Source organism: Phoca vitulina, unplaced genomic scaffold (assembly GCF_004348235.1).
Source record: "Phoca vitulina isolate PV1807 unplaced genomic scaffold, GSC_HSeal_1.0 scaffold13, whole genome shotgun sequence".
Classification (NCBI taxonomy): Eukaryota; Metazoa; Chordata; class Mammalia; order Carnivora; family Phocidae; genus Phoca; species Phoca vitulina.
Genome location: NW_022589716.1, coordinates 44,414,607 through 44,442,474, shown reverse-complemented (window position 1 = coordinate 44,442,474; position 27,868 = coordinate 44,414,607). Strand labels below are relative to the sequence as shown.

Sequence of the window (27,868 nt, the reverse complement as noted above, 5' to 3'; positions counted from 1 at the left end):
CAGCGGAGGCGGCCTAGGCCGGGGGCGTGTCCTGGGCGGGGCCGTGCCCCGCCCCGCCCGGTCGCGGAGCAGTGGCCAGCGCAGGGAGGGCCCGGCCCCGGGATGTGAGTGAGGCAGGGGTGGGGGCGCGGGGTGGGGCGCCAATTCAAGCCCCCGGGGTTCCCAGGGGTCCCCGTGGGCGGGAGCACTAGTGCGCGGGCTACCCGGCGGGCTCGTCAGGTGCGTGCCCAGGTACCGCGGGCAGGGGCCGCTCAGGCCGAGTGAGCCCAGGCCGGCCCCGCGCCACTTCTCTGCGGTCCGAGGTGCGGTCCACGGGGCTCCGACCTGGGCGAGGGCCGGCGACGTGCGCGGGTCTGACGTCTGTCTTATCCCGGGCTCCACCAGCTGTGCGGAGGCCCCTCACAGTGGCAGCCGCTGGAGCCAGGTTTCTGGTCCCGATGCGGCGGCGGCTGCAGAGGTGTAATGGGGTGGGGAGGGGGCTCAGCTGCGCGGCAAGGCTGAGGTGATCTCCATCCCTGGCTGAGGGTTGGGCCACAGCCTGCCTGAACCCCGACCTGCTGTTTCTGGGAACCGTCACCCCCACCCCCAGCTCTCAGGGATAGGGAGCTTTCTGTGCTCAGCTGTTTGGACGCATTATCTCAAGATAGCCACATATTTTACAGTTAAGGAAACATACAGCTGTTTAGCGTGATTGTTATAATGTGGAAGTGAGATGCTGAGGCCTTGCAGCCAGATGCACCTTGGTGAACATCGGGTGCTGCACAGATCTGCAGTGTGACCTTGGGCAGGCCTGGTTCCCTCTCCAAGCCTCTGTTGGGATGGTGGTGCCTACTTCCAGGGCTCCGGTGAGGTTTGGGTTGGATAGTGCAGGGAAAGAGCCAATGCTAGTAAGGAGCTGCTTTCACGACTGTTGTTACTGATATTAAGTGGCCCTTTTCCTGCGGCTGAGGGAGCTAGTGGTACTGGGTCGGGGTTGTGTGGTCGGTCCCAGCGGGGTGGTAGGGAGGAGGAGGCTGCTTTCCACACTGAGACTGCCCCTCCCTGTGTGTCTGTCCCTGGGCACACGGAAGGCCACACGCAACTCAACTGTACCAGCATGTGCCGGAGACACGCTGGCCCATCGTGTATTCACCACGCTACAACATAACCTTCATGGGCCTGGAGAAACTGCACCCCTTTGACGCGGGAAAATGGGGCAAAGTGATCAGCTTCCTAAAAGGTATGGAAGGCCCTATGAGACCCTACATCTGTTTCTTCCAACCCACCTCCCCGACCCCAGCCCCCAGCCCCTGCCCGTGTCTTCCCTGACACAAGCCACAGTCTCCTACCTCCAGGCTCAGCCCTCAGACTGCCTTCCACCATGCTGGCAAAGGGGCTTTGCAACACAGATTTCTGAGCATGCTATGTCCCTGTCTCAAACCTTCAGTGCTCCCCTTCGCTGTGGGCTTAAGTCCTGTCTCTGTCCGTGGAGGCCAGTAGAAGGGGAGCTCATTAAGGATGGAGACAGGGAAGCTGAAGTTTAGAGGAATCCAGTGTCCGTCCCCCATAAACTCAGAGAGTCCAAGAGGTAGAGAGCCTTTGCTCCAACCCTACTGATTACAGATGGAGGAAATTGGAGCCCAGAAAGGTTAGGGAATATGCTCAAAGTCACACAGCTACTAAGGGGCAGAGTGGGGTCTGGAACTCAGAGCTCTAGGCTCCCACCTTTCACAGCTGTTCCGCTGAGAACAGTGGTGCTCTGGAGTGTGGTTTCAACTTTGGCTTGTGATCCAGGGGTCTGGTTTAGGTGGGAAATTCAGGCATCACAGTAGGCTAGTGGGAGAATATTCTCCCTTTCCCCTGCATTAGGGGTTCTTTAATTGACAGAAGTAGGGAATGTTACCTGGCATAGGATGAAGCATGGTGTATCTTTAAATCACACAATCCTGATCACGCCATGGAGAAAGTTTCACTATGGGGCTAGCCTGTCTTTAATACCGAAGCCCATCTCCCCTTTTCACAAATCTAGAGCAAGCTGCAGGCTCTGCATGTTGCAGAAAATAGAATCAAATTACAGATTAATAACAGTTTGTTTCTATCATATATGTTTTCTATTTTTGGTTAACTTCTATTTGTGGCAACCAATACTGATTTTCCATTTACAATTGTGACCAGAGTGAGTATTGAAAACTATTAAGTAGAAAGGAGTCCAAGCGGGGTGCCAGGACGGTGAGAAACCCAGCGAGGTGGGTGGGGCCAGCCTGCTGCTCACCTTGCAGGTCTCTTGCCTTCTTGACTATGGTCCTTCATGCTCTGTTTCCAGCAGACCTGGCCTGAGTCACTCCCCCCGTTGCCCTTTCTTGGGATCCTGTGTTACCCAGCAGCTCAACATAGGGTTCCTTGTCTCCCTCATCTCTGAGCTGACAGTCTTCCTGAGTTCTCTCCTTTCTCCTCTGAGGATGTGGGTGGAAAGGAGGCAGGGGCCACTTGGTGAAGGGCCTTGGGTGCTGCCAAGAAAAGAGCTGGCCCTTTGCCCGAAGGCAGTGGGGAGCCATGGAATGTTATTAGGGGGAAAGGGGAGAGTAGAGAGTGCCTTCTGTATGTGGAGCTGTATGTGGGAAATGTATGGGACTTATTGGCTTCTATGGGTTACACATTAACAGTTTTCCTTAGATTCTGACCTTGTCGCTTTGATTTCCCTAGAGCCCAGAGCATGATGGTCCTGTTCTCACTGTGCCCTAGAGCACTTCCTGCTCTTGGCTTCAGTGTCTTTTTTTGCAAAACAGAGCAAATCTTGTCTGGTGGATGTGAGGGCTGATAAAATACTGCAGTGTTTCCCAAACATCAATTATTTGCAAACTGCTCTTGGGACCTTGCCATACCACCTGCTCCGTTATTTACTTCATATATATTTTTTAAATTGACTTAGCCTCTGCTTTAAAAAAAAAAACTTAAATAAACTTGTTTTAAAAGGAAACATTATATCATCTAAATGGGAAAAGCCAGTTTCACTTGCCACAAATAGAAGGTCATGGTTAAAAAAATAAATGCAGGAAAACTTAATTCACTTCAGGCTGCTTACTGTTGCCTGGAAGTCTGCGAGACTGCTGCTTTTTGGGTTAAAAAAGGGAGATGAGCAAGGGTTTAGGCAGGCCTTAAAGAGAGGCCACACCACACTGAGCCTCCCATGATGTCACCAGAAGGTGCAGGGAGAACCCAGAAGAGCTTTTCTCACTTGAGTCAACATTATTGATCCGTGTGCCACCTGCCTCTGAAAGCCGTCCCGTCACACCTGAGCTCACCTCTCGGCTGTCAGTGGTTTGGGAAACACAAGGATCACTGCGTGCCCAATGTCTGACGCCCTCGGGCCCTGGGGCCTGGCATTGTCCACCCTGGCCCAGGAGGCGACCTGTTCTCAGAAGCCAGCGGTTGCCGGTCTCCTCCTGGGGCAGGGCTAGCAGAGGCTAAGTCTGCAGCCTACTGGAGGAGGGGTCTGGAGCTGGGTCTGCCTTTGGGTCATCAGGGAAGCAGGGTGCCCACTTTGTGGTTTCAGAAGAGAAGCTGCTATCAGATGGCATGCTGGTGGAGGCGCGGGAGGCTTCGGATGAGGACCTGCTGGTGGTGCACACAAGACGCTATCTCAACGAGCTGAAGGTACAGGGCCTGGGGCCTGGGGGGCTGCTGCCAGGAGGGGTGGCCAGAGCAGGGGCAGCTCCGCCTGAGGAAACACAGCCTCAAGGGGCTCCATTCCTGCCCCTCGTGCGGCGGGGGGGGGGGGGGGCATGAGAGTCTGTGGTCCCCAACAGAAGGAGACAGGTGTCATAAAAAGGCAGATACCAGGGATGGGCTAGGCTGCTCCAGGGGCTAGTGAGCTCCCTGTCCCTGGGTGTATGGAAGCAGGGATGTCCATTTGGTGGGGTTTGAACCTTTCTAGGTGTTTTGGGCCTCTACCTTAGTGCCTTTCAATCTGTGTTCTTTATTTTTATTTTTTTTTAAAAGATTTTATTTATTTATTTGACAGAGAGGAAGAGAGAGAGAGAGAGGCAGGCAGAGGGAGAGGGAGAAGAAGACTCCCCACTGAGCAGGGAGCCCGATGCAGGACTCGATCCCAGGACCCCGGGATCATGACCCGAGCCAAAGGCAGACACTTAACCGACTAAGCCACCCAAGTGCCCCTCAATATGTGTTCTATGAACAAGCCTCAGAGACCCTTGCTGACATGCTGGGTGACGGCCCCCCAGCCCCTTGTCCTATCCAACCAAAGCTATCCCATTTAGGTCTATTTTTATATTTGGCTGAAGTTTAAGATTCTGTATTAAGAACTTCTGCTGCTAAAGACGTTTTGAAAACTGTTGGGCCAAAACTACTTTGAAACTCCCCAGGGCCAAGCAAAGAACATAAACAAGTTGTCAGACAGGTGGTGGTGATGTATGGGGGCCAACTGGGGAGCTTCTGCCCCTTCCCAAGTGGGTGGCTTGCTACTCAGCTCCACCGTGGGCCCAGTGTGGCCAGGGGCCTGGCTTTCAAAGAGCAGTCTGAAATTCAGATTAGTAAGTGGCAGTCCCTGGTTTCTTAAAGTGGCAACTCATTTCAAGATTTTCAATCCCACCTGCAGACCAAAGCAGGCCTATAGGCCGCCTGCTTGTGACTTCTTTCTGGAAGAGCTCACAAACTCTCATCTGTGCTTGAGGGTCCGAGGCCCCTCTGTGGGTTGCTCCCCTAGAGGGGAAGCTAGGCTGGGGGGGTTGCATCAGAACCTGGTGCTGCCAGCCCACCCTGGTGGGGGCACGGTCATGGATGCCATAGGTTCTCTGCCAACAGTGTGGGAGCCCAGACTGCTGACCCCCAGCTCATCTTAGACTCAGTGCCATGGCAGATGCCAGAGGTCACCAAACCCTCCCCCACCCACTCACCTGTATAGGTGGAAAAGCCTAGGCCCAGAAAGAGGCTGCACCTGCTCAAGGTCACCCAGGAAATCCAACAGCCCTCAGGGAGACCCCAGGCTGGGCATCCAGTCAGTCTTCCCGGTTCCTGGTCACAGCTGCTACCCGCCCTCCTCCCCGACTCTGGCCCGAGCTGTGAGAATTCTAGATGGAGTTGTGGCGTTGTCAGCTCATGAAAGATTACCAGGAAGAGGTTGAAACCTGGTTCCTGGGAGAGAGAGGTGTGCGAGGCCTTGGCAGGAAGCCCAGTCCTTGGCTGCCCTGGTTTCCTGGGGCAGACATGCGTGGTCACAGTCCACAGCCCAGGAGCTGGGCCAGGAAGACATGCCTGCCAGAGTCCAGAGGGTGAGGGTGGGGAGCAGGGACAGATGGCAGTGGGGCAGGGCAGGGAGAGACCAGAACAGAGGGAGGCCAGGGTGGATTGCATGTGAATGTGCCAGGATAAGGCTGGGGGTAGGGTGGAATAGGCTCCAGGACCCCACCTATTTGAGGAGCCTTCAGGAGAACCATGCAGGGCTCACTCTGTGCTTGGCCTTGGGCCCCCAAAAGCCTAAAGGCAGCTTACTGTGTGATAAATAATAATAATAAAAAGTGTTAACAGGTAGAGACCCAAGTAGAAAATTGAGGTCAAGGGCAGGAGGAGAATTCAGATATGCCAACTGAGAGGATTAACCAAGATGCTATGATTGAGCTCATGTATTTGGCTTGGAGCTCCCTGGCAGCAAGAGCAAAAGGAGAAACATGATGATTTCCATAGCACCTACTAAGGTGAAGTACTCAGTCATTCAATACATCTATATCAAATACTGACTGTGTACTGGGTACAAAATGAAAAATAAGCAAGTTTCCCTGCTCGCATGGATTTGCATTTTGTTGTGGAAGACTGACAATAAAGAAGTAACCACACAAGAGCATTTCACAGAGCACAAAGGGCTGTGAAGGAAAGAAAACAGAGGGTAGCTGAGTGAAGGGTGGAGGGTGGCTGGGGGGTCTGGGAGGGCCTCAGAGAGGTGAGGTTTGAGCTGAGACAAAAGAATGAGGAGTAGGTGACACTCTTGTGGAGCTTTGAAGGAAGAATGTTCCAGAACCACATGCCAGGAGGGGTTGGGGACTTAGCCTCCTAAAGGGGAGAAGGGTGCTTGAGGTGGCATGATGTGGTCAGGGAGGCTAGCAGCACTGGCCACACTGGGTCTTGCAAGCTGTGGGAGGAGTTTGGATTTTGTACCAGGTACCATGGGAGAGTGTCATGGTGTGAGGTGCCCTTGATGATCACGTGGGACCCATGCCCATTTCAGGCATTTTGACATTTAGGGGCTGTGGCTCAGGAACATCCCCCTTGCCCGCACTCATCCCCTGCTCTCTCGCCTCCCCCCCGCATCTGCAATGTTCCTTTTCTTTTCTCTCTCTGTTGCGGGCACCTGGAACAGTGCCCTGGAGAGTCCCTGCAGGTTTCCTTGGCTGTTCTGTGTGTGCTGTGAGATGTCACCCTCTCCCCTGCCCCGCCTCACTCTGTCCCCCACCCATGTTCCAGGGCTCATGCGTGGCCCTGTCCTGGGGCGGCCTTTGATGCTTAATCATTCAAGCATTGACCGAGATGCAGTAGCCTGATGTTTGCCAGGTGATGTCTGTTCAGGGAAAGAAATTTTTATTGAGCACCTACTGTGTGCAAGGCCCAGAGTTGGCCCCATTGAGGGTGGTGGTTGGATTGGGCCAGTGCCAGGTTTGTGCCTTCTTTTTTTTTTTTTAAGATTTTATTTATTTATTTGACAGAGAGAGAATGAGAGAGAAAGCACATGAGAGGGGGGAGGGTCAGAGGGAGAAGCAGACTCCCTGCCGAGCAGGGAGCCCGATGTGGGACTCGATCCAGGGACTCCAGGATCATGACCTGAGCCGAAGGCAGTCGCTTAACCAACTGAGCCACCCAGGCGCCCAGGTTTGTGCCTTCTGCTAATCCCAGTGATAGTTTGCCTGGGGTGTGGGGTAGCGTGATGCCGATCTGACATCTTGACCTTGTGCAGTGCCTGGGATACGTTTATCCAGCAGGCATTTTTTTTTAATCCAGTAAGTATTTAATGAACACTGTGCTGTGTTCCAGGGAAGACAGGCTAGAACAAAAGAGATGGAGTCCCTCTCCTTAGGGAGCTGGTATTTAGGTCGGGGGAGTCAGCCAATAGACATGATAATCCAGTCAATGATATGCTGTGTTACGAGGCACTCAGTGCTGTGGGCAAAAGTACAGGAGGAAAGGGGGTGGTGGGGACTGCGGTTTGAAATAGGGAGGTTAAGGAGGGGCTTACTGACATGTGATCATGGACTGAGGGTAGTGAGGGAGTGAGCTATGTGGGCATGTGGAGGGAGGGCATTCCAAGTAGAAGGATCAGCAAGTGCAAAGGCCCTGGGGCAGGAGTATCTCCAGTGTATTCTGAAACAGTATTTGCCACTGGATCGGAGGAAATGGGGGTGGGGAGGAGACTGGCAAGAGATGGGGTCAGAAGACGATCAGGGGCCAGACCACACAAGGCCCTTTGTACCGCTGTGGCCTTGCTCTGAGGGAGGTGGGAGCCAAGGAATGTTTTAGGCAGAGGGAGATGATCTGATCTAGGTTTTAGCAGGGTTGCTTGGCAGCTGTAATGAGATGAGGCTGTCAAGACAAAAGCAGGGAGATCAGTGAGGAAGGAGGTTGCTACAGTAATCTGGTGAGAGGCCCTGGGCTCTCAGACTAGGCTAGAAGCAGCGGCTATGGATTTTGGTAGGATTTGCAGTTTGTTATGAAGTTGAAACAATAGAATTTTCTGTTGTTCACATTGGGTATGAGGCATGCAAGAGAAAGCAAAGCCAAGGACGCCTGAGCCTCAGAAAGTCTGAGCACCTCTTGGGCCTAGTCACTGACCTCACAGCACTCAGAGTTACACTGGGGAGGGAGACAGACCTTTGGGCTGGGGGTGGAGTCTCAGAGAGTTTCTGAGGAAAAGGCCCCCACACCCACCCCCTGCTGCCTCTCATTTTTCTCTTCTTCCCTGAGGGGACTCTTGTCTCCTTTTTTTCTTGTTTATGGTAAAATTCAGATAGCATAACCAGTAACCATTTTAAAGTGTAAAATTCAGTGGCATTTAGTACATTTACAATGTGGCGCAAACATCACCTCTATTTAGTTCCAAAACATTTTCCTCACTCCAAAAGGAAACCCTGAACCCACGAAACAGTTGCTCTCCATTCCGCCCTCTCCTCTGCCCCGGTGACCAACCACCCGCCTGTGTTCTAACTCTATGGACTTGCCTTTTCTGTGTGTCTCCTATGCATGGAAACATACAGTATGTGACCTTTGGCTTGTGGCTTCTTTCACCAAGCCCAAGCGTGGAGTTTTCAAGAATCATCCATCCTGTGGCATGTATCTGCACTTTATTCCTTATTATGGCTGAATAATATTCCAGGGTGTGGATAGACAACATTTTATTTATTCATTCATCAGTTAATGGGCATTTAAGTTGCTTCTGGCTTTTAGCTTTTGTGTGTAGTGTTGCTATGAATGTGCATATATGAATATTTGTCTGAGTACCTGTTTTCAGTTATTTTGCTTATATATCTAGGCCTGGAATGGCTGGTCATAGGGTAATTCCGGTTAACTTTTTGAGGAAACACTAAAATGATTCCCATAGCAACTGCACATTATATATCCCTAACAACTGTGCGAAAGTTCCAATTTCTCTACATTCTCTCCTACACTTGTTGTTTTCTGGTTTGTTTTTGTTTTTGATCATGGCTAACTTAGTGGGTGTGAAATGGTATCTCACTGTGGTTGTAACTTGCATTTTCCCTAATGGTTAATAACACTGAGCATCTTTCCATCTGCTTATTGGCCATCTTTATATCCTCTTTGACAAGGTATCTGCTCAAGTCACTGGCCCTTGTTAAAAATTTGGGTTGTTTATCTTTTTGTTGTGGAGTTTTAAGAGTTCTTCGTATGTTCTCAGTATTATATGATTTGCAAATAATATCTTTTCCCATTCTGTAGATTGTGTTTTCTTTCTCTTGATACTGTCCTTGGATGCACAAAATTTTTAAATTTTGCTAGACTTCAGTTTATCTATTTCATCTTTTGTTGCTTGTGCTTTTGGTGTCACATGTAAGACTCAATTGCCAAATCCAAGGTCATGAAGATTGACCCATATGTTTTCTTCTAAGAGTTTCAGTTTGTGTTTAGGTCTTCTGTCCATTTGGAGTTAATTCTTGTATATGGTGTGAGGTAAGGGCTCAACTTCAGTCTTTTGCATGTGGCTCTCCAGTTTTCCTAGCACCATTTGTTAAAGATACTGTACTTTCCCCACTGACTCGTCTTTGTAACCTTGTAGAAAATCAACTGACCATAGATGTATGGGTTTATTTCTGGACTCTCTATCCTATTCAGTTGATGCATATGTCTGTCCTATGCCATTGCCACATTGTTTTGATGACCAAAGATTTGTAGTAACTTTTGAATTGGGAATTGCAAGTCCTCCAACTTTGTTCTTCTTCAAGTTTTTTTTTTTTAGGTCCCTTGAGATTCCCTATGAATTATAGGATCAGCTTCTCTATTTCTGCAAAAAAGGCCATTGGGATTTTGATAGGGATTGTGTTGGATCTGTAGATGAGTTTAGAGAGTATTGCCATCTTTATAATATTAGGTCTTGCAACTCATGAACATGGATATTTTTTCATTTATTTAGATCTTTAAGTTCTTTTAGCAGTGTTTTGTAGTTTTAGGGTAACTGCACCTCCTTAAATTTAAAGTTAAATTTATTCCCAAGTATTTTGTTATTTTCGATGTTATTGTAAATGGAATTACTTTTTAAAAAATATTTTATTTATTTATTTGAGAGGGAGATTGAGCACGAGCAGGGGGAAGGGCAGAGGGACAAGCAGACTCCCTGCTGAGTGGGGAACATGAAGTGGGGCTTGATCCCAGGACCACAGATCATGACCTGAGCTGAAGTCAGATCCTTAACCAACTGACCCATCCAGGTACCCCTAAATGGAATTACTTTTTAAATTTCATTTTTGGATTATTTATTGCTAAGGTATTGAAATACAACTGATTTTTGTGTGTTGATCTTGTATCCTGCCACTTGGCTGAATTCACTTCTTCAGTTTAGTAGGTGTGTGTGTGTCGTCTTTAGGATCTTCTGTAGCTAACATCATGTCATCTGTGAATAGAGATAGTTTTACTTCTTGCTTTCCAATTTTTCTTTCCTAATTGCTCTGGCTGGAACTTCTAGTGTGAGATTGAATAGAAGTGGCAAAAACAGGCATCCCTGTCTTGTTCCTGATCGTAGGTGGAAGGTTTTCCATTTTTTAGTACTGTGTATCTTGTTAGCTTTGAGATTGTGTGTGTGTGTGTGTGTGCATGTGTGTATGATAAATGCCCTCTACCAGGTTGAGGGAGTCCTTTTCTATTCCTAGTTTGTTGATTGACTTTTCATGAAAGGGTGTTGGATTTTGGCAAAGGCTTCTTCTTCAACAACTGAAATGATCATGTGGATTTTTTCCCTCTTCTCCTTTTGCTCCCACTTTCACTGATGGAAAGTTCTGACCCAAACCAAGCAGTTGGGGCTCCAAATGGGGTAGCAACCATCTCTTCCCCTGAGAGCAATTCTTGGTTTGGATTTCTGAGGGTAGAGGGTCCACCTGAGAAAATCAGGCAGCTAGAGAATAGAGTCTTGCAGAGCTGAGAGTATGGGGCGGGAGTGGGTCCCAGAGGTGTTGCCAACCTCAGGTATGTCCTGCTATCTGTGGGGTCCCCAAAAGGCTGGCTGGGCATGGAGGCCCTGATACCGGGCCAGGCTCTGAGATGGGGAAGCTTGCAGGCCATGCCTTTTGGTGGGAAATGGGCATTAGGCTGGGACAAACCTCCCTTGTTCATGTCATTCATTCATTCATTCATTCGTTCATCACTTCAGGGGTCAAGTTCTCTAGAGCAGTGGTTCTGAAACTTGCTTAAGCATTGGAATCCACTGGAGGGCTTGTCATAACATGGATCACTGGGCCCGCTCCCAGAGTTTCTGATTCAGGTCTGGGGAGGAGCCTGAGAATCTACATTTTTTTTTAAGATTTTATTTATTATTTATTTTAGAGAGAGAAAGTGTGCGCAAGCGGGGGGGAGTGGCAGAGGGAGAGAGAGAATCTCAAGCAGACTCCCCGCTAAGCATGGAGTCTGACATGGGGCTCGATCTCATGACCCTGAGATCATGACCCGAGCTGAAATCTGGAGTCAAACACTTAACCGACTGAGCCACCCAGGCGCCCTGAGAATCTACATTCCTGACAAGTTCTTAAGTGCTGGTGCTGCTGGTTTAGGAACTACACTGGGAGACACACCCCCTAGAAGCTGAGCCCGCTGGGGATGGGGATGCAAGGGATTCCCGGAGGGCAAGCTTTGGGGTGAAACCTGTAAGAGAGGGTGGGATGAAGAGAGGACGGGGGAAAAAGCTGGGCACTCATGAGGGTTCAGCAGGAGCTTGGCCTCGCCTGACCCCAGGAGGGGCCCTACACTTGTGCTGTCTCAGGAACAGAGGGCTGGGCTGTTCTAGCCCCTTATGGGCCAGTCACTGTTTGGGGCTCTGTTGGGTGGCACAGGTGAGGTGGCCTCCTCCGGGGACTGTGCAGGTAGGGATCTGGGAGAGGATGGACAGCATGTGCTGTGAGCACCTACCATGTGCCAGGCGTCGCTCTCAGCATTGTCTGTATGGCAGGGATGAGCGTGGGCCTACCCTCCTAGCTCTGGCATCCTTCTGGAAGAGACTGATAACAACAGAGACATACTGTAATGTCAGGTAGAGACGGGTGCTGTGCAGAAAGATGAGGCAAGGGTGGGGGTCAGAGGGGGGACCCAGGTGGGGGTACTTCAGATGGGAAGGCGAGGACAGGCCTGGTGGATGGGTCTAAGTCCTCATTTTAGGTCTGGTGGGGAAGACCTCCCGTTTCGTGGATGAGGAGACAGGAGGGAAGTAAAGGGCCCTGCCCAAATTCACCCAGCAGTGGCAGAACCCCGAGTTGGACCAGTTTGACTCTGAGGAGGATTGCTGAGCCCTGTCCCCACCCTACTGGCATCTAGCCCATCCCTCAACGCCCTTGCCTGGGACCAGACTCTCTGAGGGCCTGAGCTGCCGGCAGATCTGGGCGCTCTCATCTCAGCCTGCTGGGCCGCATGTCCCAGATAAAGTATCTGCCCTCCCTCTGTAGCCCTTCCCCACCCACCCCATCCTCCAGGGCCCAGCCACCAGCCTGCCCCGCCCCCTCGTTTGTTTTTCACCCTGGTCGCTGGTGGTTTTTCTAGAGCAGCACTGTCTAGTAGAACTTTCTGACATGCCAGAAATGTTCTAGAAGGGCTCTGTCCAGTAGCCACTAGCTACATGTGGCTATTAAGCACTTGAACTCTGGCTGGCGAGACTGAGAAACAAAATTCTAATTTTTTATTGAAGTATGGTTGATTTTTTTTAATCGAATTAACAAAATTCTCATTAAACATTTTTAAAATCAATTTAAAGGTATGCCCAAGTAGCCACATGTGGCTGGTGGCCATTGGACTGAATGGCATGAGCCTAGATCCTCAGGAGGCGGCCCTGCTGCCCTGCACAGAAATCACTGCTGGGCCAGGAGAAGTCTAGTACCATCTCTCTAGGCCGGAAGTGGAGACACATTGGCGGACATTGCACCTTCTCCCAGGGGAACTGATCCCCTTGGCCAAATCCCAGACGTGCTTCTGGTGACTTTATGCCTGGCCCATGTAAAATTTACCCTCTGGCCTACGAGGTTCCCGGTGTGTCCCGGATAACTGCTGCTCTTTGAAGGTCCGTACGGGTTCTATAAAAAGTCAAGCCAGCCGACGGAGGTTTGTGGCCAGAAAGTTTGGGAAACGGGGTGAAGCAAAGTTAAACAGGATTCTTCACTGCACAATTTAGAGCTTTTAACATGCCAGAGTGTGTTGTGAATTTCCAAGGGGTGGACAATAGAAGCAATGTTTCCCAAACTTACTCGACGTGGAACCCTTTCCTGATGGGAGTGCTGAGCTGGACAGGTGCTGTGGAACGTAGTTTAAAAAATGCCCTTCTTATGGTTTAGTGTCTCTAGGGGACCCCTCAGGAGGCCAGGATAAGGTTTCGTTTTCTTTCCATCCTTATTCCCCGCTAGCTTGCTGAGGGCGAGAGAGGGAGGCAGGGATTTAACGTGTCCCCTCAGTGGCTCATTTGTTTTTATAATGTTTATTCATAGAAAACAGTGGCCCCGTGCCTCCCGTGCATCAGGCCTGTGCCGGCCAGTGGGATTGGCACGCTCAGCAGGCAGAGCCGGCCACCCTCTGCTCTCTGGGTCTGCCCCCCACCACACACACACACACACATACACACACACGCACAAGCACACGCACATACACACGTACATGGAGGGGTCTTGGAGCTTTCCAACCTTCCTGCTCTCAGCTCTAGCACCCCCCCCTCTCCCAGGCCCTGAGGTGCCTCCATGTTGCAGCCAGAGGCTTGGGGCTTCAGGAAGGCTGGCCGGGCAGCTCTCCTTTCAGACCGCAAGTGGTCTGGGTTCCATGGGCCATGCTCACCAGCTCCTTCACTTGAGCGAGGCAGCAGAGCGAGCTTCCCCGGCCTTCAACTGTCCTCAGCCTTGGTGGCCTGGGAGGGGTGCCCACACAGCTGGTCAGTGCAGTTCAAGGCAGCCTGGGTGCCCAGCACACCTGGACTCTGACAAAACGTCTTCCCTGTTGGCCGGGGTGGCTGCAGTGGCCCCTATGGTGGTTGACATGTGTCCTTTCCTGCCCTGACCTCGAGGGGCACCCTCTGGCTAAGGGGCCTGCCAGGACCTTCCCAGGCATGTGCCCTTTCTGTCTCACCCCATCCTTGGCCTCTCCTTTTCCCTCTTTGCTGACTCCTCCCCATCACTGAACATGCTCAGGCATCTCCTGCCCTAAATCTCCTCTCCTGGTGGGAGAACCCAGTGGCCATGCTCCCTGTTCTCAACACCTCTCTTTGCTTATTCTTTCCTGAAACTTCTCTGCCTGGCTTCCTGAGCGCCATACCTCTGCCCACCCCCCAACCTGTCCCAGGACAGCCCTCGATTGACCGAGTGGACTATACTTCTGGGCCTGGCCCTTCAGGGTTGGAGTCTTGGGGTTCCAACCTTGCATCCTTGACCCCCCCCCCGTCTGCCCATCCCCCTTGTGCTATCTGCTAACTGTTCCCCTCTCCCGGACCTCATTGTTTCTCGCTTCCTCCCTGGGGCAGCTGCTGCTTCTATTCAAGTTCCCCTAATTGGTCCTCCTGCTGCAGCCAGAACGGCTTGAGAAAGCATCATCTGATGACTCCCCGCTGCTCTGACGAGGCTGTCTGAGAACATTCTCTGGCAGCCCAGGCCCTACTCGACAGGCACAGCTCTGTCACAGCCGCACCCAACCTCTCAGGAGCCTGGACTCACTTTCCGTCTGCCAAGCAGTTGTCTTTTCACCTTTACCCTGACATCTGGGCAACTCCTGTTCATCTGCAGTCTCAGCTTCAAGGTCACTGCTTCCAGAAAGCCTCTCTGTTCCCACCTAGGCACAGACCATGTTCTCCTTTGAAGGCTTTGTCACATATAAGCGCCTCCCCCCTAGGCTGTGCATCCCGTCAGGAGAACAGGACTAGCCCCCAGCTTGGAGCCTGCTGCCCAGCAGGCACTTAGTAAATCTTTACAGAGTGCCCTGGGCCCCTCTGAGGCTCTGCCTGGGGTCAGTGGAGGGCAGGGAGTATGGATCCAGGTATATTCTCAGCCAGGCAGGAGATGGTTCAGGATCTGGGTGCATGGACGTTTGCCCAGGGGCCAGGGGAGGGTCATAGGGAAGGCTGTGTCCTGATCTTGGTGCAAATGCCTTTTGGGTACCCTTAGACCCTCCTGCCTCAGTAGCTGAGCTGAGGGCCTGATACCCCTTTTGAAGGTAGGTCTGATTCCCAGTGCAGGAAGAGGTCATGCTGGGCCAGGGGAGCAGGAGACCTGGGCTTCCTGTCCTGGCTCTGCCAGTGACTCACTGTGTGACCTTGGAAAGAAAGATCTTCCCAGGTCAGGGCCTCAGTGTCCCCCCTTTAGTGCAGTGGTTGGGCTGGGCCTGTGCTGGGTCTGCAGCCGGTCACTGGTAATCCTCTGCAGCTCTTGTTCTGGGCACAAGAGGGCAGCCAAGGGCTTTGGAGCACTGAGGAATGTGGGCCAACCGCTTTAAGGAAACTGCTCTTTACTGAGCCCAACGCTGGGGGGGCGGGGGAGGGGGGCTCTCATTTCTAACCAAAGGAACTGCGCTAGGCTGGAAGCTCACCCAGGGCACCTTGAAACTGGCATTACAAGGAATCTGATTTCCCAACTGCCGCCTCCGAGCTCTGGGCACGGCAGTGGGAGGCCAATGGCCTGCGTCTCTTTCCACAGTGGTCCTTTGCTGTTGCGACTATCACAGAGATCCCCCCTGTCATCTTCCTCCCCAACTTCCTTGTGCAGAGGAAGGTGCTGAAGCCCCTCCGGACCCAGACGGGAGGAACCATCATGGTAGGTGGGGAGGCAGGCGGAAGCAACTGCTGGGCTCCGTACCCCCGCGCCTCTGGGCTTTTGCTCACCCTGGGCTCTCCATCTGGAATACACTCCGCCCACTTTGTAGTTGAACAAAATCCTGAATATTCCTCAAGGCACAGCAACAAAGACTCTTTCTCCCGAAGGCTTTCCCACGTGCTCCAGGACATTGAATTCCTTGTTCCTCCCCGCCATTGACCTCCTATTAGAGTTACCGTATTTGCTGGTATATAAGATATATCCCCATTCCCCAGAGAGTATATCCTCAAACTATGGCTTCAGTGTACTCAATTCAAAATGGAAAACTAAACCACCATGACTTCAGTGATGGGCGATGCTCCCCTCACCCTGCATCATGGGTGGGGCAGTAAAGAACACTTGCAGCAAAATTAGGTTTCATATCCCATATGTAGTTGTCTTTAAAATTAGCCACAGGCTGCCGAGTTAATTGGAGGTAGAGGAACATTGCAGTTTTAAATGTAGGATGATTTAATCCAGAGCTGGATCAAGACCTGATGATCCCGATAGTTTTCTTTTTAGCTCTGCAAATTTGTACCTTGTTTTGTTTGTTTGTTTATTGGAATATGACTGCCCACCCCCAAACAATGATTTCCTACAGGATTTTGGTATTCAGTCTGCCATACTTCCATGGGCAAAAAACTGTCTATTTTCCCTTTGAAAGCCCCATTAAGATCATTGTCAGCTCACCTGTGATCATAACTACTTAACTCTGATTTCTTCCAGTTTCTTGGCAAAATTGCAAAGGGGCTTATGCACCGCACATCTCATATGCCAGCCAATCTGGTACTTGCTTCCAAGACTGAGTCTGAGTTTGCTGGAGGATGGGTGCCTCCTGAACCCTACCTCATAGGTCAGCCCTACCTCAGAGCTGGCTGGACATAGTGTTTATGGAATGAATGAGTGAAGCTGTGAATGAGTGAGTGAGGGAATCGGTTGCCTGTGCCTCTCACCCTGTGCTTGTCTCCAAAGGCAGGGAAGCTGGCCATGGAGCGAGGCTGGGCCATCAATGTGGGTGAGTGCCCTGGCCAGCCTGGCCTGCTGGGTCCTGGGGGCTGGGAGGGCCAGGAGGAACCTGAGGGCAACCTGAAGAGTTGAGAGGCTCTTGGTGCCTTATTAAGTGGGATGGGCGAGGGTATGCAGCCATCTGGTGTCTGGGAGGGACCAACCCGTGCCTCCATCTGGGGTGGGATCCTTATCTAAAGGAGTTCCCCAGTTGGCTCTCCAGCTCTGCCTTTGCATACTTCCAGTGACAAGGAGCTCACTCCCTCTGCAAAAGCCTTCACCATCCCCTGGGCAGCCCTGGGTGGGGCTAAAACCTGCAGCATTTCAGAGTCTTTCCTGAAAAACTCCATCAGCCTCCTGGGGCCCAGGACAGTCTACAGGGCCTTGGTCACGTGATGGATAGACAGGCCCAGGGTCAATACCACGGCCTTCTCAGGGGCCTGAGGGCCAGCACTCTGCAGTCCCCTGGACTCTCCTGCAAGACTGGCTCATGGGAGGGCTGCACACATCTTCCTTGTCTCGCCCTCATCTGTCCCTCTTTGAGGTGCAGCACTTCACAGTTAGCAAAGCTCTTTACGGTCTGGCCTCTCATTTGAGCTGGGCATTGTTGTTGTCGGTCCCATTGTATCGATGAAGAAATAAGTGTGGGGAGAGGCCTGGTGGCTTGCTCAGAGTCCCAGAGCAGAGAACCCCTACCTTTGGCTGTGAGCTCTGCAAGGCTAGGGGCTGGGGCTCTTCCATCTTGGTATCGCCAGGTAGCCAGCATTAGGTCTGGCATAACCGTGATGTTATGCTATACTGCTAAATGGATGATTGAAGGAGACATGCCCTGTGTGTCTACAGCAGGGTCCTCACAAAGACCCAGGGAGGCCCTTCCCACATGGAAGATGTTATGACCTGGTAGAGGTTAAGAGCCCAGGTCCTGATCCAGCCTGGGTTTGAATCTTGGTTCTGCATGGCAGTCAGCTGTGTGATCCCAGGCAAGGTGCTGGTTTTCTGTGTGCCTCAGTTTCTTCATTTGTAAAATGGAGGTGATGATAACAGTGTCCCCATTTGGGGCTGTAGGGAGGTTTCAGTGAGCTCTGTGCCCAGTTAGGAGTTCATGATTGGCTATTATCTCATTGTTAAGATCCATTGACAGCCTGTTGGCATGAAAAGAGGCAAGTCCTTTGTAGCCGTGGGCCCTGGATTCGACCTGCTGGGTGAGGCCCTGAAACTCAGGTCCTTGTAGGGGTTGCAGGGCAGTCGGCTCTCAGAGTGGGGGAGAGGTGGGAGCCAGACCCTGGTGTCCAGGGCCTCCCATTGCCACGGGTGGCCATGACCAGCAGAAGGTGCCCTTCCTGACCATTCCTTTCTACCACCTGCAGAATGTGGGTGGTCCTAGCATAAACGGGTCCCCCACAGCCCCACCACCCCTTCCTGGCATGGGAAGTCACATGGAGGCAGGCCTGGGCCCTATAGAGGCAAGGAACAACTTTTTGCCTTGGGAAAGATGAGCTCCTGGCCCCTGGGGGTTGTGATGGGCACTGGGGGCTGACTCGTCAGGACAGCCCGAGAGGTTTCTTGCTCCGGACAGGAATGGCGGTGATGGCAAAGCTGTCTCCTGACTCGGGGATGGCGACGTGCTCAGGTGCTCGGTTCACTTTGCCAACCTGGAGTTCCAGGAGCCTGTCCTTGGGAGCTGAGCAGGCGCAGGGTGTGGGCAGGAGGGGGGGGTGACCACACCGCGTCTGCCCTTCCACAGGGGGTGGCTTCCACCACTGCTCCAGTGACCGGGGCGGCGGCTTCTGCGCCTATGCGGACATCACACTGGCCATCAAGGTGCGCCGCGAGCACGTGGGTCCTCACTCCGGGAGCCCTCCCTGGAACACCCCCGCCACCCCCAATTGGGTGTTCTCCACATTACAGAAAAGGGAACTGGATCCCAGGAGGGGAGGAAGCTGGCAGGTCGCCCAGCCAGGCTGGGACTCCAACCCAGACCTGACACTTCCTCTTCTGCATTGTCTGTGCTGCAGGGAGACAGTGTGGCCTCAACAATGGTGGGGACTGGAGAGGGGCAGCCCATTTGTCCACAATATAGGGAGTGCATCGCTCTACCGGAGTGAGGAGGAGATAGGCATAATGATGGGGATGGCTGGTTCCGGCAGGTCCAGCCCTGCGCCAGCCTCCATTTGCCCTCCTCACCTCATTTACTCCTCCCCTGTACAGAGGAGGAGACCCCGGCCCAGAGAGGCGAGGGGCAGGGCGGGCACTGGCCTACACCTCTGCTGGGTTGCAGAGTTCCCTTTAAGCACCCTGTGCCTGGCCTGGTTCTGGGCATCAGGGATGGGCTGGCATGGTCCCTGTTCTCACAGAGCACACAGACTAAATGGGGGGAGCAGGGCAAGCAGGGCAGCAGACCCTGGCCATTCAGAGAGGGGGACACATGGGAGACCTTCCGAGAGGGTGGGGGAGGGGAAGGAAGGCTTCCCAGAGGAGACTTGAGAACTTGGCCTTGTAGGATAAGGCAGAGAATGCAGGATGAAGTTCCAGGCACAGCCTTGAGGGGAGGTTCCCTCTTTCAACCCCTATATATTCCCCTAGGAATCCTGGGCTGTCTCTGAGGGCTAGCCCTACTACCCTGCTCCTGACCTCCAGCCTGCCAGGGTACAGCACATGCTGCCTCCTCCAGGGAGCCTTCCCTGACCGTGCACACATGCTTCTCTCGAGCTGCACGGGCTTCTCCTGGGTGTGGGAATTCTTTGCCCGGTGGCCTGATTGCCCACAAGTGTGTCCAGCCTCCCACCTGACCCCTCACCAACTAGGAATCCCCCAGGGGCTATGTCCCCTGGCCTGTGTGGATCCTCACTGCCCCCTCCCTCCCCTGGCAGTTTCTGTTTGAGCGAGTGGAAGGCATCTCCAGAGCCACCATCGTTGATCTTGATGCCCATCAGGTGAGTACCCTGTGGGGGCTGTGGTCTCATGGCCCTGCCTCCCCAGGCCCCCATCAGCTCTGTCACACGGCCCCCCACTGGGGAGCTCCCTTCCCCCTGGGAACATTGCCAAGCGCCAGGCTGGGCCTCTGCCACCCCCACCCTGATCTGCTTCTCTCCTTGCTGCCCATCTTCTGCACCTCGGGCTGGAAGTGGAGGGTCTGTCTTTGTCCCTCTGCCCCGCTCAGCCCATCCTGGGCACTGAGTCCTCCTCATTGCTTCTGTCAAACCCAAGGGTGCTTCCTCCCTTCTGACTGCCCAACACACCAGGCTGAAGACTCTTCCTAAAGCCCAGTCTGGCCATGCCACTCTCATGTTCTAAAGCCTGCTGTGGCTCCCCAGTGCTTCCTAGTCAGGTTGGGGTGCCAGCCCCTGCAGATAGCTGAGAACTATTGTGGACCTGCCCCTCAGACAAATGCTCGCACGCATGATTTCAGGGTTGCTGGGGCCCGAGGCCACTACTTAAGAACTCACTGCCTGGGGGTGAAGCAGCAGAATGCAGGGCTTCCTCCTCAGGACTCCAAATATAGGGCTGGCTCCTCTGGTCAGACAGGGCAGGACATGAAGTGGGCTCCCGAGGACCCCTCCCACACCCCTGCTGTTGTGCCTTTGTGCTAGTGGGTGCCTTGCTTGGGGGGGGGTTCCTGTGACACTGAACTCTGGTACCAAGTCACACCTGCACAGCCCTTTCCAGTTTACCTTTCCCATTCCTGACCCCCGCGGATCCTGCCACAGACCAGAGAGGGTGGCAGGGCTAGAATTCCTTTTTCAGTCCGTGGAGAAGACACTCAGAGGGCTGGGGCTCACTCAAGGTCACACCAGAAGACCATGGGGCTGGGATTTGAGGTTGAATTCCAGCTCTGCCACTTAACAGCCAAGAGACCCTCTGCCTCCAAGGGCCAACTGAGCTGCCCAGGCACGTGGGCCATTTCCTGGGGTGTGTGCGGGGGTCCTGTCCTTGCTGAGGGTGCCTGTGTGCAAGCAGCTTTCATGTCCTCCCCACAGGGCAATGGGCACGAACGGGACTTCATGGGTGACAAGCGCGTGTACATCATGGACGTCTACAACCGCCACATCTACCCCGGCGACCGCTTTGCCAAGCGTAAGCTGCCCCCTCTTCCTCAGCCTTAAGTGCACTCATACTTGGATGGAGCTCTCTCTCCTGAGTGTTCCCTACATGCTGGGTTCTGCAGAAGTCACTTCAGTTATCCTCAGCATCCCTGGGAGGTGGGGATTGCTCCCATTTTATAGACATGCAAACTGAGAATTAACTCACTTGACCCATCCAAGATCACATAAACCTGTCCAATAAACAACACGTGTGGGTCCTTACATTAGGGAAATCACCAGAAGAAGAAAAATAGAACCCCTCCTGCGTATGCATTTGTCTGGTAGAAAACAGGGAATGACAAAAAAGAAATGAGAGGAAAAATAGGATAAAGAGAAAATTCAAAATAAGATGGCAGAAACCAAGCCAAATATAATGGTTGTTAAAATAAATGCAAGTGGCTTAAACTTACCAATCAAAAGGCAGAGACTCCCAGATGAATTTTGAAAACACAGCACCCTGGCCACTTTGCAAATAGGGGACATTTATGCAGTAAGGGGACATTTATGCCAATGGATCTACTGAGGGTAATTCAGCCCCAGGTGTGGCCCAGGGGCCCGGTTTCTGAATGGAGACTAGAAGGTGCTGGATTTGGGCCTGAGGGCACAGCAGGGTGTCCACATTTCCAGGTGGAGGCTAAAGGAGGCAGTGAGATCAGATGTCACCCACATGGGTCTCTAAATCCCTAGGGCAGAGTGTTTTAGTTGCAGTCCTTCCTCTCCCTTGGTCCCCCTTGCAGTTCTTGGTGCTCTTTAGCTTCATTTTGGGTGGAATGAGGCAGACTGGTGCTGGCATCAGACTGTTTCCAGTCCTGCCTGGGGCACTGACAGGGACCCAGGCAACCTTGACCTTCCTGAGCCTATTTCCCTTCTTTGCACGTCGGGACTCTTCCTGTCTCCCCCTCAGAGGCCATCAGGCGGAAGGTGGAGCTGGAGTGGGGCACGGAGGACGATGAGTACCTGGATAAAGTGGGGCGGAACCTCCAGAAGGCCCTCCAGGAGCACCCACCCGACGTGGTGGTGTACAACGCAGGGACCGACATCCTGGAAGGGGACCGCCTTGGGGGGCTGTCCATCAGCCCACAGGTGCGTCCGGCCCCTGGGGGGGTGTGGGGTCCGCGGGCAAGGCAGGCGGCACAGGTGCTTCTCCTGGTGTGGGGGAGGGGCCGGCCCAGACTTCCGAAGCCACAAGGACCCCGGCCCTCCCCCATCCCTCTACAGGGCATCGTGAAGCGGGACGAACTGGTGTTTCGGGTGGTCCGTGGCCGCCAGGTGCCCATCCTCATGGTGACCTCGGGCGGATACCAGAAGCGCACGGCCCGCATCATTGCCGACTCCATCCTTAATTTGTACAGCCTCGGGCTCATCGGGTCCGAGTGCCCCAGCGTCTCGGCACAGAACTCGGACACACCTCTGCTGCCGCCTGAGGTGTCCTGACCACGCCACTGCCCTTCTGCGCTTCTGCGCGGCCCCCCCGCCTGCCTCGGCCCCGCCCGCCCCTCACTGCTTCTCCTTTTCTAACCACGGGGGCGGCGGGGGGCGCAGCTGCCAGGAGGCACTGAGGGGCAGGGGCCTGTCCCTGACTGGGCCGGCCTTGGGGGCAGCCCCTCCGCTCTCCCCATTGGGTGTCAGGGGGTCTCCAGGCCCCTCTGTGGGTGGGGGCGGAAGGCAGGGCCTGAGTCCCAGAAGACCTCATGTGGGGTCACCGTCTGACCAGGCCCTGCAGAGGCAGGCAGTTTCGCAAGGAGGAAGGATGGCAGGTGAGGCTTTGGGGGCGCAAGTCATGGGATTTGTTCCACCCTCTCCTCCTGACATCAGGGAGGGCCCGAGGGGCCATGGGTGCCCGTGTGGGTGGGGCTGAGAGCTGGGTGCTGCAGGTAAGCCTCTGCGGGGGTGGGCTCTGGATTCCCAGCCAGCAGGCAGGAGCCCTGGTCCTGGATGTGAGGGGTGGCAGGGAAGGGGTGCGAGTGGGTTTTCCCATCTGGTATTCCCCTTCAATAAAGCAAGGTCTGGACCTGCTTTCCCGAGGCTCCTCGGTGGCGATAAGGGGAGGGGAAGGCCTGAGGAGCCCCCAGTCCATGCTTCAGCCATGGTCTTGCCTGTTATGGAGAGTAGTAGGTTTTGGGGGAAGAACGCTTGGCTCAGTGATGGGCCTCAGCACTGGAGGCTTGAGGGGGCCGCCAACCCCAGTGGGGAGGGGACAGAGGAAGGTGAGGCCCAGAAGGGGACCTTGGGGATGGGGGCAGGTGGCCAAGCTGGGACCTGAGGCCCCAAGTAAGGACCGAGGTGCTGGTGGCCAGGCTGGAGTTCCTGGAGGGAGGGCAGAGGTAGGTTGTATGGGTAGGATCTAGGGCAGGGCCTTGAGTTAGGGGGACTGTAGCCTCTACTGGCCTCACCCAAAGTGCCCAGGCCCTGATTGTGCTTGGAGTCCAAGGTCCCAAGTGGGCCCTGACCTCTGGTCTTTGAAATGCCCCAGACCCTGACCTTGTCCTCAGCTCTAATCTGAAGGGGACTTCTGGGGCCCCCTAGGAGGCTGGGTGGGGGGGGAGCATCCACCCCTCATTCCCTGGGTGTGTCTTAAACAGGGATCACAGGTGGGGGGGGGTGGGGAGGGAAAGTGGGCCAGCTGAGGCATCCCCGTCCCCAATCAACCCCACCTGGAGGACTCATGTTCATTACCATATGGGGGTACTCTCACATTCTCCCACATTCTCCCTTGGTGCTCCCTCTGCTGGGGGGCGGGAGGAAGCGTTTCAGAATCATGAACTATCAAAAAGACTGACCTCCTGGACTAGACCTCGAGGCACTAACCACACCCTTGGACTCCCTCACCTGCCCCCCCGCCCTTGCCGTTGGTTTCTCTGCACCCGACTGAAGGTACCTAACATCCCCTCATTTCCACCTGGGGCCTGTGACCTCTGGGGGCAGGCAGTGGGCTTGCTTCATCACTGTTGAGCTTCTGTTTGTTGAGAACCATAAAGGCTCTTCTTGATTGGACCGGCTGCTGTGTATTCTTGAGATGAAGCATCCTTACCTCCTAAGGATTGAAGGAAGTAAAGATTTAAAATTCACATAGCATGAGGCCTGACCTCAAGAGCTGCCCAATAAATGCTAGTATTTCATTTTGTTCTCAGAGTCCAATGGAGTAGGTCATTGTTCCCATTTTACAGATGAGACGACTGAGACTCAACAAGGCATTTGCCCCAGGCCACGCATGTGGTAGAGCCAGGTTTGAACCTAGCTCTGCCAGATACCTAAGTGTATGTTCTCAGATGCCTCAGATTTGGCAGGAGTGAAGGAATGAGGTGGGGGTTGTTGCTCTCCAGACATAGGGGGGTCCAGGGTCTGGGAATGTGTGGGGAGGGGATGCAGGCGAGGCTGGGCTGTGATGGCGGCTCTGCCCAGGGTGGGAGGCAGCTGGCGGGCCCCGACAGGGCAGCAGGTGGGGTGGGGGTGGGGGGGTCTTCCAGCCCTGGGCTGTGGTTGGAGCATGTGGATGGAGCACGGGGATGGGCTGGGCTGGGGCAGGGGGGTCCAGGCCGGTGGAGAGCAGAGCCTGTCCTCAGCCTGGTAGAGTGACCAGGGCATCCCCAGTGTTAGTGGCACAGCCTGGGTGGGAAGCAGGGTGGCCCCCAAGTGTTCGTGCCAGGGACAAGGACGGCAGGTGAAGATATTGGGCAGTGGTGGGCAGGGGTCCAGTTCAGCCCTGTACTGGGCGTAAGGAGGGTGATGAAGGCCGACAAGGGCCAGGCCCTGTTCCAGGCTCTCGGCAGGCAGGGATGAACGTCACAGCAGTCTGAGGTAAGAACTATTTTCATCTCCGTTCTATAGACGTAGACACAAGGCATACAGAGGGTTGGTTAGTTGCTTGAGGCCCACAGCTGGTGAGCAGAGGAACAGGATTTGAACCAAGGCTCCAGAATTATAAGCTGTTTCCTCATCTGTAGGATGGGGCCTTTGAGGGTCCTTACCTAAAGGCGGTTCCAGGAATAAATGCCGTAATACATGGAACGCATTTAGGGTGCCATGCGGCATTTTCTTAGCCCCCAGTAAATGTCAGTCATGATGATGACCATTCTCCTATAGGTCAGCTTAAGAATCAAGGACAGTTGAGGTGAAGCGTTCAGGATCTGTTCTTAAGATCTGTGTGGTTTGCTGTTTGCACCTAAGTTAGAAAAACCCAAGGAACATGCCGGCTCTGTGAGGTGCTGAGGGTCTGGCACAGCAGCCCTGCTGATGGGGGGAGGGTTCTGCAGCCCAGGGTGAGAGTGGGGACAGGCTGGGGACAGACACATGCTACGGGGAGAACTTGGGGAGCAGGCAAGCTTGGGAACACACTGTCCAGTGGGAGCCCACCGTGAGCAGCCCTGATGCCTGGCAGGTGTGAGATTTCTGCAGAAGACTCCATGCAGAGCCTCCTGGAGATCTGGAGCACGAACATCTGACGGCGGGCAGAGCAGCCCTTCCCGCCCCGGTGCACAGGGGTGTGGGCAGACCTTGGAGCCTGAGCCCGCTGCATGGGAGCTCTGCTCTACCTGGGCCTCAATGTGGGGCCTTGGGCCAGTGACTTAGCCTCTCTGAGCCTCCTTCCTCAGCCGTCCTGGTGAGTCACAGTCCTGAGCCCACAGGGCTGGAGCAGATGTGTGTGGGGGTGACACCGGCGGCGGCTCAGAGCCTCAGAGCCACCCTCCCCGCTCCTCCCCGGAGACCCCGGTGCCATGCCTGGCTGGTGGGCCAGCTGAGGCCTGGGGAGAGGAGGTTTCATCTGCCTGAGTTACAGCTCTGTTCTCCACTGGGGCTAGCTGGGGGGAACTCAGGCATCGGAAACAGCAGTGCCCAGCTGCAGCTAACCACCCATGGGGATGCCCGAAGCTAGGCTAACAGAGCCGGTGGGGGGGGGGGGGGGCAGAGGCAGAAATGAACGTATCAGCCTGCTGCCTTGGGTGTAAACAGAGGTGGGTGCTGGCACAGGGCCCTTCCACCCTAGCAGGACTCCCCAGCAGATTGGAAGGAGACTTTTAGGACCCTTCCTGGCTCCTCAGCCAAATGCTTGGGGTTTAAGGCCAGGACCTCCTCCAGGGAGGCCCACTCTTGAGTTGGTTTTATTTTGCTCAGCCAACACTGGCAGGGGACACCCTGATCTGGGCTCAGGGCCAACATGGGGAGGCTCAGTGCCCTACCCTGGGAGTGATACTGTCCCGGGACTTTTTCTGAGGCTGCAGGGTACAGCGATTAATGCTTGGGCTCCCATCCCTCACCAGCCTGCCTGAGTCTCACCTCCTCCCCTTGCTAGCCCGGTGACTTGTCCTTTCTATGCCTCAGCTCATGTATCTGCAAAATGGGGGCCATAGTACCTACCTCTCGGTTGTCACGAGGATTGAACAAGTTTGTAAGTTGCTTAAAGCAGGGTCCAGCATGGAGTTGTTGATCTTAAAAAGAAATCCGTTATTTTACCAGCCAAAAAAAATGGGTTTATTTGGGAATGGCAGACAATTGCAACGTGGGACAAACAAGCTATGGCAAAAACCATAAGCTGGTCCTTAATAAAGGAGAAGAACATTATTTTATGGAGAAGGGGAGGAAATCGGGAGGGGTTGTTCTGAAGGAAAGCCCAGTTGGAGAAAAGCAAGAGTTGAGGGCGCTGACGGTTTCCCACAGACTGAGTTGCTGGGGTAGTCAGTCTCTTGTAGGAGATGCAGTGTGCATCTTTTCTTATTGGGAGCTATAAATGACGATTCTTTCCTGTGGAGGGTTCTTCTGTTGGAGTCTGAATGACGGCTTCCTATAATTGACGTCCAGTGGTGTGATGTGAGGGTTCCCCCTGCTGGCCTCCTGGTGCCATGCTAGTGAGGTTTTCCTTTATTAATTTTCAGAGTAAGCACTCAGTACACGTTACCCATCATCATGATCACTTTTAAAAATGAGGAGACAGAGACTCAGAGAAGTGAAGATCACACAGTCAGGCAACGGAAAAGCCAGGGAATGGACCCAAGTCCATCTAACTGCAAAGCCAGTGCCCTTTCCCCATAACCAGACCTGTGGGCAAAGGGTTGGAATGAGACGATCTTGGGGAGCATTGTGTCCTGCAGGCCACCCGGACCTCTCAGCCCCTCCCTGGCTCACACCCTGGCCAGCAATCCTGGGAGAGGCAGATGTCAGCACCCCAGTGTCCAGATGAGACCGGGAACCTGGAGGGGAAAGCAGCCTCCTTGGTCCGTGGAGAGTGGTGGCAGGGCCAGGGAGCGGGCAGAGTGGCAGTAAGTGGGTAAGTGGCCATCTGCTCGAGCTGGGGCCTGGAAAGATGAACAGCGTCCACACCCTGCCCTTGAGATGCTCTTCAGCTGTAGGACGCACATTGGGCTTTCTGCAGCTTGAATTGTGCAAGCACAAAGTGAATTTTTAAAAATAAAACCAAGCAGGCAGCTGAGAAGTGCTTTATGAATTGGCATGTGTGTAGTCAGAGCTGAGGGTCCCTGGGACGAGCTGTCCCACCTGCTCGTTGCGCAGATAGCACACGGAGGCCCAGCCTCGTGACACTGCAGCTGGATGGGGCGCGCTGGGGTGGAGGAAAGGGAAGGCTGTCCTTCGCCGAGGGCCTGCTCAGATCCTGGCTCAGTGCGGGCAGTCACCACCATTGCTTTGTCTGTAGGAAACATGAGGCCCACGGAGGGCTGTAAAGGAGCCTAACATCCCCGGTGAGCAAATGAACCAGAACCTAGCCTCCTGGATTCCTCCTGTCAGTCTTCTTATAGGGGGTGGCAGGAGGGAGGGACAGAGGGGCCATGTTGAGCGCCGATAGAAAGTGCTTTCAGGAAGAGGACGTGGGGACGCCCTCCCACGACAAGCCAAACAGCCTCCATGCCCCTCTCTTTCCTCTCCCTGTTCATCCTCACAGTGGCCTCCCTGGGCAGGGACCTTGAACCTCATTTAAGGTCTAGGACACCAAAGCTCAGAGAGGTACAGAGCACTTTGTCCAAGGCCACACCTGGCCAAGTGGCAGAGGATGGGCTCTGCCACTTCCCGGGCGTTTTTCTCTGCATTCCCTTGTCACTGTTAGGGTTAAGACACTGTTGACAGGACAAGTAGGAGCCATGAGCTCTGCCGAGGGGTTCTCTAGGGAAAGGACGCAGGCTGTGGAATTGGTAGCCTTGGGTTCGAACCTTCCTCTGCTACTGGCCTGCAGAGTGACCCAGGGCCGGTGGCATCCCTTCTTTGAGGCTCACTTCTCCCTCTCCAAGGACTGTGTGACATTATGGAAGTGGGGCTGGCATAGAGTCT

General features: G+C 53.9%; 1 protein-coding gene across 1 annotated transcript; it reads left to right on the top strand.

The window, feature by feature from the left end:
- On the top strand, nucleotides 1-23,705 carry HDAC11 (histone deacetylase 11). Its single transcript, XM_032412012.1, has 10 exons — nucleotides 1-104; nucleotides 1,071-1,219; nucleotides 3,533-3,633; nucleotides 15,351-15,467; nucleotides 16,479-16,521; nucleotides 18,256-18,332; nucleotides 19,382-19,444; nucleotides 20,489-20,585; nucleotides 21,498-21,676; nucleotides 21,812-23,705. Coding segments are annotated over exons 1-10 (1,044 nt in total). The 5' UTR covers nucleotides 1-102; the 3' UTR covers nucleotides 22,028-23,705.
- Nucleotides 23,706-27,868: the final 4,163 nt, after the last annotated feature.

What these genes read in the sequence shown, in the direction of transcription:
- HDAC11 (XM_032412012.1), top strand. An exon ending in GCTATCTCAACGAGCTGAAG is followed by an intron (nt 3,634 to 15,350) that starts GTACAGGGCCTG and finishes CTCTTTCCACAG; the next exon opens with TGGTCCTTTGCTGTTGCGAC. An exon ending in GGCTGTCCATCAGCCCACAG is followed by an intron (nt 21,677 to 21,811) that starts GTGCGTCCGGCC and finishes ATCCCTCTACAG; the next exon opens with GGCATCGTGAAGCGGGACGA.